The sequence below is a fragment of the Blennius ocellaris genome, assembly GCF_963422515.1.
Source record: "Blennius ocellaris genome assembly, chromosome: 20".
Taxonomy (NCBI): domain Eukaryota; kingdom Metazoa; phylum Chordata; class Actinopteri; order Blenniiformes; family Blenniidae; genus Blennius; species Blennius ocellaris.
Genome location: NC_137669.1, coordinates 14,477,011 through 14,487,219, shown reverse-complemented (window position 1 = coordinate 14,487,219; position 10,209 = coordinate 14,477,011). Strand labels below are relative to the sequence as shown.

Genomic DNA, 10,209 nt, shown 5'->3' with positions numbered 1-10,209 from the left:
TTTTGCTTGTTTGTTTGTTTTGCACGAGGAATTCATACGTTGTGATCTGGTCTGCATGGAAGTCGTTGGCATAGAAAAACCGTGTGTTTACCTTACACTTTAACACACAGTTTACATCTTCACAAAATACAGACATTAAACGTGTATTGTGTTGTAACATATAAAGGAACACTCGTGTGCAATTTCCATAAAACAGCAAAAGTATTGAAATAAGAACTGAGTTTAAAAAACAATCTCTCAAGAGACATTGGTGAACTATATCTCACATGGATTTCCAGCAGCAATGGCAGCGTTTTATAGATTTTCTGAATGAATGTATGTTTCTAAATTGTTTAAGTAATTTCAGGTCAAGCACATCTTGTGAGTCAATGCAGATCAGATCACGTTACTTTTTCTTTTTTTTAAAGTAAAGTCAATGCATTTTGACATGGCAGGAACATATAGCACACCTGCAGTTTGGGGAAACACTAAAATGTTTGAGAATAATTTACAAATGATCAATTATCTGAGTTATGATTGCTATATTTGCTGATGTGGAGTCACTCTGGCTCCAGGTCACCACTTTAGAAGCTACAGTAAACAGGAATCCCTCCACCACTCGGTCCATACATTGCAGGGTTATAATTAGTTTCTTAAAAAAAGCTAATAATTGTGTACACTAGTGGCTTAAACCACATAATGCTCCTAAGTGGAACTAATTAACTCCTGCATTTTAAGATAGACTGTGCAGTTATGATCAAACCTGTGATAAAAAAAAAAAACCTGTGGATTTAAAAGGACTGTGTTAAACTTAGCTCAAACCAAAAACAATCCATCAACATATGTTAGTACAAATAGTGCCAGGTTTAATTTTGTACCTGAAATCATCAGTACATATATAATAACTTTTTACATAGTATTTTCATTTGTAAGAGAATAGTCAAACCAACTAGCCCCTTTGGTCCTCGGAGTCCATGTTTGGGAGCTTTGATAATAGGACCATATTGCTCCAATATATCAAAATAAAGGAAACTGGATGTCTCTCTGATTCTTTGCTTGTGTGTACATTCGTGCACTTAATCTTCATATATTATATAAGAGTTTCACATTCTTATGTTTACTTCCTGAAACACCTTTATTTAGGAAAATAAAACACATCAACGGTGAATTCTTCTTATCAGACATACATCTTATATTAATTTACCTGCACATATGCAGATCATATATAATGATTGATAACTTTTTGTGAGCGTAGGAGAAGAAGGTCACAGTTGGCAAGAGAAAGAAGATGACAGTGACACAGAAACAGACAAACAAGTGAATGTGATGTGCTGCTCCATCTGTCACGACGAGACACGGACCCTCTGGAGTTTCAGAAACTTCAGTATTGCCATAGCAACAAAGAAAACCCCTTCAATGTACCGTCACCGTTTCCCTATGAGGGAAGACTTTTATTAACACACAGGCTGGCTTTGGAGGATGACCTTTGGAGCACATACACAGATGTACACAAACACACACACACACACACGCACACACAGACACACACAAAGGCATGGTCCTCATGGCGACCTGCACTTCGTGTCTCAGAGGAGGTTCGGCCGAGAGAGGAGGAGGAGACAGCAGGTGGTTTGGGAGTGCTCAGGGTGCAAGCAGAGGTCCGGGTTCACACACACACAGGGGGCACCTCTTCAATATCTTACCAGGAGTAAACAAAAGTGTGTGTGGGGTCGTTTACGTGTGTTGGTGGGTGGGTGCGAAGATGTTCAGTGGAGGGTGGGATGCGACACCTCAGACGATTTTGTTCTCCAGCAAGGCAATCCTCTTCGACATGCTCTCTAGTAAGCTTTTGTTAAGGACAGAAACGCTCTAAACATAAAATAAGACAAACAACAAGAAACCCCTCCCTGTACTGTATTGCGAAATGGCTTCAGCCACCGTAAAGGATATATTTTTTCGTTAGCGCCTGTAGGGCATCTTCTACTTTCTTTTGGAACTTTACAAGGGAGTCACATTCGCAGGGGTCCTCCTCTGTGGGATCAGAGAGCACAAGTTAAAAAAAAAAAAAACAACAATAATGCTGGTTTCCATGATATGCATCTTAACCAGAAATCTCTGACCTTGGCAGATGTTAATCTGCAGTTTCTTGGCGATCTGGGTCATAGCCTTGAAGTCAGCGGTGTAGAAGTAATGCTCTCCAGTCGGCTCAGAGGCAATCTCCTTCAGTTCATCCTCAACTGCGTTTCCCACTCCGACGGCATACATCTTGAAGCCTTGAATGGACCGGTGTCATGTGACTGGAATAAACAATTGGCTCTCGCCGCACTCATGATAGCATGATGTCACCTTTTCTCTTGCCTTACCATTTTCCTTGGCCTTCTTGGCTGCATCCCCGATGTAGTCCTGACTGCGTCCGTCAGTGAACACGATACCCACCTTCGTGACTCCAGGCCTGGCGCCCTGAGCAACGCTGAAGCTGTTGTCCGAGAGGTAACGGAGTGCCTGTCCTGTCATGGTTCCCCTCTCCATGTAGGCCATCTTTTTCACAGCATCTTTCAGGTCTTTCTTGTTGTTGTAGCGGCCCAGGGGAAACTCCTGCAGAGACAAAAGCATAAGCACATGAAGGCAGGGAAAAAAAAAAAAAAAGTAATGTATTCTACTGTTGCCATGAATAAGAATCATACTTGTTTGACTGAGCTGGAGTACTGAACCAGTCCGACATGAGCCTTGATGTCAGACACATCCAGTTTGTCAATGATCTGATTTATCCACTTCTTAACCAGCTCAAAGTTCTCAGGGCGCACGCTCTTGGAGCCATCGATCAGGAACACCACATCCGTCGCAGAGTTGCTGCAGGCTGATCGCATCACACACAGAGACACGCAGCCGTTGAACCGTGGGAATGTGGCGGCACTGTAACCGTGCTGCTTGGACGAATACCTTCAGACACACACACTCACCACTGCAACTGCGACCATCATCCATGAGGGTAAAGCCATCTTTGCAGGCACACTTGTATGATCCTGGGGAGCTGATGCATACCTGCGCACAGTCGTGATCCCCAGTGGCACACAGGTCCGACACTGTGTGTGTGCGTGTATGCCGAGCACACACACGTACACACAGTGCACGCAGAGGGTGGATGGAGTTAGGAGGAGAAATGAAACTATGTCAGTTTGAAAAAAGATTTGCATTGATTTCTTTAATGATCCACTGTGATCTTGCATTTTGAAGCGTGTGTGGATGAAGCATGAACCCCAGTGGATCCTTAAAATGAACGAGCGGAAAAGGTTGGAGTGGCCTCAATTCAACAATATCTGATTAGTTCTTGGTTAGCCTTCTCGTTCGGAGGCTCGTCCAAGAACAATCCAACACTGTGACCATGCAGCTTTGCCCTCCGATGAAACGTCTGCAGTGAGATTAATAATAATAATAATGCAGTGAGACTGGCTGCTGCAAAGCAGGACAGCAGTCGCAACTGCCGCAGACTGAGACTGCAAACGCTGAAGGGCATTTCTAATTAGGGGTTTAATGATTGTCACTAATGGATCGGTAATTACAGACAGATCAGTCTCGCCCTTCGGTTATGTGAGAGCTGAGTGAGGAATAGGAGCAACTCTCGTTCCAAGATGTTGTTTCAACCCCAATATCCTCATGCACAGGAAATTGTATACAAAGTCTGGGCGACTGAACGGATGCACAGATTGAGGATGAGGACAAAAGGGAGGGAACAGTGTATTGGAATGAAAGGTATGACAGTCCTGACACCTTACCCTCAGTATAGGGTTGCCAGCAGATAGCACTCTCCAAAGGGATGAAGGCCACCATGACCTTTTGTTTTTTTTATTTGTTTTTTTTCAAACACCCCATAATAATCCCATATCCTCCTGCTGCCTAAAGCAGAGGCGATATTCCGAAGCTGTCCCGCCGACCCCCACCTCCTGTCCCCTCTTACCACAGAAGGCCTCCTGGAACTTCTTGGTGAGCTTCTCGATCACGCTGTAGCTCTCCACGTAGTCCACGTGGTCGTCCAGTGGGTCACTGGCCATCTGCTTCAGAGTGCTCATGTCCACGCGTCCAACGCCGATGGCAAAGATCTCAATGCCGGCATCTCGTGCACGCTGAGCCACATCTTTCACGCTGTCCTGGGGACGCCCGTCTGTCACGATAATGGCGACCTGCGACGGCGGGCAGTACAATAGAGAGTGATAATGAGGATTATGGGAAGAGAGGAACCGCGTGTGTGGACAGTAAATGTGCACCGGACCTTGCTGATGTCGGGAGATTTGACACGAGCGCCCTCGGCATCACTGAAGGCGACGTTCAGGGCGAACTGGATGGCCAGGCCGGTCATTGTTCCGGTGGACAGGGGCTCGATCTTTGTCACAGCCTTCACCAACCCAGCTTTGGTGCGATGAGTCTTCAGAGAAACCTGCACAGGAAAGCGCAGTTGGGCAAGAATTTGTGTTAGAAGTCGTTTTTGAAAATATCTCAAAGCCCTGGCAGTTTGAAGTGGCGCGCGTACCTCGTTTTTGACGCGGCTGGCGTAGTTAACGACTCCCACCCGGGTGGCATTGGGTCCGACGTCCAGCCCCTCGATGACTTTTGCGAGGAAGACCTTTACTTGCTCAAACTCTGAGGGGCGAACGCTGCGGCTGCTGTCGACGATGAACACGAGGTCTGTGGGACGGGTTTTGCACAAACCTGCAGCTGCACATGAAGAAAAAAGTTAGCCCAGAACATTTTCTTAAATAGTTCATAAACACTTAATCCTCTTTTCCTGAAGCGTCGAATGGAGTTGAACACTGACTGAGAATATTAATGGGAGGAGCGTGAAGGGACAGTGGAGGTACTGAGAGGAGAGAGGGAGGGCAGAGGTGAAGTGATGGAGGCTGGGGAGATGTATATGAGAGGAAGTGGGCGGGAGCAGAAAAACAGGATGCAAAGAGGCAACAGGGGAGGAGAGGGGGAGAGAGGCGGAGGCTGAGATGCAGAGCGGCTCAGCCAGAAAAACATAGGTGGAGGACAAAAAGGATCCGATAACCTGCTTTAAAAATATTTAAATAACGCCCAGCATAAATATATTGATGAAGTGTCATTAGATCACCAACGGGGCAATTACATTGCACTCAGGTCGACCATGAGATCAGAATTTCTTTCAAGATATGAAAAGGGCAGACTATTAGATATTGTAAGATTAAAATGATACTGAATTTTTGGATGATTTTACACTATAAACAATGAGCTGAAAATCTGTAGAAGCGATTCTGCGAGAAGATGATTTAAAAAAAAAAAAATCTGATATAATTTTTGCAACATTGATCATTCAAGCGATACACAGAAATCTTACGAGCTTCAACATTTCTGGTTGACTAACCAAAGCAATAACACTTTGTGGGCCTGATCATAAAACTGATCTCCCTTCTCCCCCTTCACCTCTCTCCCTCCATCCAGTTTTGTTTTAATCTTACTTCTAAATCTCCCAAACATCTTCAACCAACAACCTGACGACACACACACACACACACACGCACCTATCATACATACATATACACACACACGCCACATGCAACTGTCCTGAAAGTAGCTTTTTAAGCTTTGTACATTCATTAAACCAGAAGGACGATTGGCAGTGACGATGATGACGGCTTACACATTTTCAAAGACCAGAGTTCAGAAAACCATACAAATTAAATATAAACTCATACTCTCTTGTTAAACAAATTATCTAAAGTTAATCTGTTCCAGTATCACAGCAACTATATGAGCATTTATGCATTTTTGGTTGGTTATTTTTGTTCTCATAATGGGAGTTCACCAACATGAGCAAAAAAGAAAGAAAAAAAAAATTCCTACTTAAGAAATCATAACTAATGTTTAGGACTTTGCTGACTAAGCAAATGGACCTTCAGAAAACTGCTGCTCTGAGATGAAACGTGACATTATATATTTTTTTTACCAATACGCCGTCTAAGCGTTAAGAGGATCCGTATGAGATGCACCACGCCATCAGCGTTCGTCAAAAATCAGCGTTCGTCAAAAAAAAAAAAAAAAAAAACGGAGGTTAAAGGTCATCATCCTCACCCATTGCTGCGGCCGTGCGGACGTCTATCGTGGCTTGAGCTCCAAGGAAGCCAAGCAGGAGGAGAAAAAACGTCGAGGTAAGCGTCATGGTGGCAGCGGGACGGGGGGGGGGGATCTGAGCGCGGCCACAGACGGTCCGAGACTGAGAGGCAGAAGGGAAAGCAGAGCAGGGCGAAGGGAGTTCCAGGCGATGGGGACGGCCACAAAGTGAGACCGGGTGACTTTGAGCTGCAGGTTATCAATGCAGGAGCTCCACACACTCAGCCCACAGACAGCCCCTCACCCCTCCACCCCCCCCCTCCCACCCCCTGATGTAGTGCATGTGTGTGTCTGTGGGAAAGAGAGGGAAATACCTGCTCTGGGAGGACCTAAAATTGTGGGCAGGGAAAGACAAACACACCTTGATATGGCTGGGATGGACAGGTAGGTGTGTGTGTGTGCGTGTGCACTCGAGTCCCCCCCCGCGGGAGTACAGTACGAGTGTGTGTCTGGCTGGGGGTACAGGAGCGGCTGGGGTTTTTTGGTGCGGCGTGCGCCCAGGTTGGATTTGGCCGCCGCTCAAATAAACACCAACATGAATTCCTCTTTTCTCCCCGTGTTCCCTCGTATAGCAAACACACATTTATGGTGCGGAAGTGAAGGAGAGCCGCCGTACACAGCCCACAGTGTTCCTGCCACTCCACACGTTGGGTTGTGTGCGTGTGTGTGTGTGTGTGTGTGTGTGTGTGTGTGTGTGTGTGTGTGTGTGTGTGTGTGTGTGTGTGTGTGTGTGTGTGTGTGTGTGTGTGTGTGTGTGTGTGTGTCAGCATTTTGGTATAAATTGAAGTATACAAGCCACTTCCTGGCTGTTCAAGTTCAGCTCAGTCCAACTGAATCATGTGTAACATTTCATATTTTTCTTTCGGTGTCTTGGACATTCTCTTTCTTACAATGATCATTTCTTAGGCCGCCACTCATTTTCAGAGCAATTTTGACCAAAAGAACTGAAGTCATAAATTGGAGGTTAGGATGTCAGAGCACAAATATAATTACATTTCCTCTTTTCATTCCTTTCCCCCGTGCGCTTCCTCATTACTCTCCACTGTCAGGTCGGGCCCCGGGGCCCCACTGGAATAAACACAGTAGGAAAACACACTTTCATCAATAAGCTCACATAGACGTCTTTAATCTCCCCATATAGTCCACATACACACCAAACAGAGACCCCTCTTTTTCCTTCAACAGCCCGCTCCACCCAACCTGCTCAACTCCACATTCCTCCGTAAACCCCCCCCCCAGCACCACCACCTACACACACACACACACACACACACACACACTGAACAAGCCGCAATTGAGGGGGTATGTCTGTGAGGGGGAGAGGGGGAGCTGCTGCTCAGGCTGTTACAGTAACTCCAGAGACAGATTTATTACTGAAAAGGCGGCAAAACCAACTGAACACATGTGTGTGTGTGTGTGTGTGTGCATGTGTGTGTGTGTGTGGTGGCAGTGATGGAGGATGAAAAGAGAGGAGATGTTATTCCTGGGTATCATGTCATGTTAGGGGACAGTCTGTTTGGCTCACAGGAGAAGACGCAATAGACTCACAATGCAGATATTTACACATAGTATGGAGAGCGCGCGCGCGCACACACACACACACACACACACACACACACACACACACACACACACACACACACACACACACACACACACACACACACACACACACACACACACACACACACACACACACACTCAGGTTATGTAACTTTGTCTGCTTGGCACACCGGACAAACAAACCTAAGCAGGAGGAACTTTACCTCCATCCATCCAACCAATATGTAGGATTTCACAACACATGCGGTCCCTCTCATATGGCCCGGTCTTCACGTATGACTGGAATCAAATGGAAATGAAAAAAAAAAAAATGGTGTGTGCATGGGTATGAAGAGAATATGTCCTCTTCTCAGGGGTCTAAAGTCGAGCACATTTCAGTCGCCTCTCTCTGAGGACACATGTATCTGATTCTATGAAGAGTCTCGTCATCAAACTGGAGCTACAGCCTGAGACCGATTCAAGATGTATTCTTCCATACGACTTCCGCAACACATAGCTGTATGCTGCTTTAAGTGAAACACAATGCCTGTCAGATCTTTGTGGTGTTTTTTTTTTTAAAGAGCTAGGAACCCACCAACAGCCTATGAAGTGTGTGAAAGAGTGAAATCAGGGGCAGGAATTCCACCCATTATGCACATCAATCATGATAAACTGCAGGACATCTAAAGCCTGTCTCACCTGCATTCAAACTTCAATCACACAGAATCTGGTTTCATGTGTGCCAGAGTGATCTGGCTGCACTCAGACTTCCACAGATGAATAAATTGTGCACAAATGTAAATGTGACTGCGTGTCATTGTCTTTTTCTCGATACTGGATCTGTGATAGGACTAGAAACCAGACCAGGGTGAAACTGGATTTTCCACATAGTCGGCTGGCATCCAGATCGTACCAGTAGGGTTAAAAAGAAAAATGATTAAAAGGTTTAAAAAAAAAAAAAAACAGACTAACCTGTATTTTGTCGATTTTGAACAATAAATCCATGATTCAAATCTACTTTGGAAAACGTATAGCAACACCTTTAAATAGACTTTTACTGGCCACATTGAAGTTATTAATTGTTGATGACATTGGAACAATTTTTGGTTTTTGTCGCCTTAAGATTTAGTTTTAGCTGGAGAAAAACTATTGGAGGCAAGTTGAAGATAAAAAAAACAAAACAACCTTGGCTGCAAGAAAAGCGCATTTTCCAAAAACACTACAAAGTGTAAATACATAATATTCAGTCATAAGTGAGCTAATCTGCAGATTTTGATCCAGTAATTATCACCATGATCATATAATAAGTCTTTTCTTTAATTATCTACCAATTTAATCCACAGGGGAGCAAATTTACTTCGCTCATAATCTGCCTAGTCATTTTGTTTTTACCTTTTTTTTCCTCACTCGTACATTTATTGGCTAAACAGAAACCTGGTGTGAAGATATGGCATATTTGGTTTTGAACTGAAATGGGAAATGTTCCTGTAAATCCCTTCTCTCTGCCAATGGTCAGACCATTAAGAAGCCCGGTTTAGAAAATATTCACAATAGTACTGCCAGACCCATTCAGTAAAACTGTAACACAAACACATTCCCTGGCCTCACTGCACCCCCATTAAGACATTTTAAACCAATAGTGCCGGTATGAGTGTAAATATTCACAATCAACAGAGTGGGATATTTTATCTGTGTTAAATCTGGACCTTCCACTGTTTGTCTTCGTTTTTATACATGTGAATATGAAGCTTTATTTGTTCTACCCAGTAACCCGTTTCCCTGAGTCACTGACGGTCCCTCTTCCAAGAAACTCAACAAAGGGTGTTAGTCACGTCTTTCATAAACAAACTGACGATCAACAACTGGAGCGTCTTGTACATCGGTTTCGGTTTTTGTTCTGCCACCAAAGATCAGTCTCAAGCTGTTATATCAAGAACCCTTATCTACTAACGTCAACAAACCTTCCCCACTAACAAATAAACTTTATCCACCAATATCAATAAAACCTCATTACTCAACTTGCGCATGCAGAGTTGAGGTGTTCTGTTGCTTTTCCCCCCGGCGCTCCGTGTGTGTGTGCGTGCATACTGTCGGGAGCGTTTGGAAAGACTGCGAGGATTTCATGTTTGACCACATCCATAAATATTGAAACAAGTTGCCTTTCTTCAAATCTCAGAATACTGAGTCAATATTGACGCGGCGAGATCAGGGTGGGGAGAAGCATCCCATACCTGTGCTCCTTCTCTCTCCCTCACACACGCACACGCACACACACACACACACACACACACACACACACACACACACACACACACACACACACACACACACACACACACACACTTAAAGCCAGACACACACTTTCTTCGCCGATGCTGTACTCAGAGCTCTCTCTGTTCACACTCACTAGTCCTGGAAAAATTAATTGCAAAGTTAAACCTACATGAAGCTCCCTTCAGTAACACGTGAGAGAGAGAGAGAGAGAGAAGAGAAGAGAAGAGAGACATGAATACTGAAGGACTCTCAAAAGATGCAATAACAATTAATAGCATGTTTATTATAATA

At 44.5% G+C, this 10,209-nt stretch overlaps 1 protein-coding gene across 3 annotated transcripts; it reads right to left on the bottom strand.

Moving 5' to 3' along the window:
• Positions 1 to 820: 820 nt before the first annotated feature.
• On the bottom strand, positions 821 to 6,298 carry matn1 (matrilin 1). Of its 3 annotated transcripts, XR_013937070.1 has the most exons (11): positions 6,064 to 6,297; positions 4,505 to 4,689; positions 4,247 to 4,411; positions 3,935 to 4,157; positions 2,940 to 3,062; positions 2,664 to 2,836; positions 2,343 to 2,574; positions 2,100 to 2,252; positions 1,930 to 2,010; positions 1,718 to 1,820; positions 821 to 1,414 (listed from the first exon to the last, which is right to left on the bottom strand). XR_013937070.1 is itself a non-coding variant. In XM_080516189.1 (10 exons), exons 1-10 carry the CDS (start codon positions 6,149 to 6,151, stop codon positions 1,771 to 1,773), a joined length of 1,473 nt encoding a protein of 490 aa, XP_080372315.1. In that variant the 5' UTR covers positions 6,152 to 6,297; the 3' UTR covers positions 821 to 1,770. The 3 variants fall into 3 exon arrangements, 2 of the variants coding, with proteins under 2 accessions (XP_080372315.1, XP_080372316.1); XM_080516189.1 differs by having other exon boundaries at positions 821 to 1,820; XM_080516190.1 differs by lacking the exon at positions 2,940 to 3,062 and having other exon boundaries at positions 821 to 1,820; positions 6,064 to 6,298.
• Between the last annotated feature and the right edge of the window lie 3,911 nt (positions 6,299 to 10,209).

Excerpts from the sequence above, each read along its gene's own strand:
- matn1 (XM_080516189.1), bottom strand. The coding sequence starts at position 6,151 with ATGACGCTTACCTCGACGTTTTTTCTCCTCCTGCTTGGCTTCCTTGGA. Across the intron at positions 4,158-4,246 it reads AATCTCCCGACATCAGCAAG|GTCGCCATTATCGTGACAGA; the intron begins GTCCGGTGCACA and ends CCGCCGTCGCAG. Across the intron at positions 2,575-2,663 it reads ACTCCAGCTCAGTCAAACAA|GAGTTTCCCCTGGGCCGCTA; the intron begins GTATGATTCTTA and ends TTGTCTCTGCAG.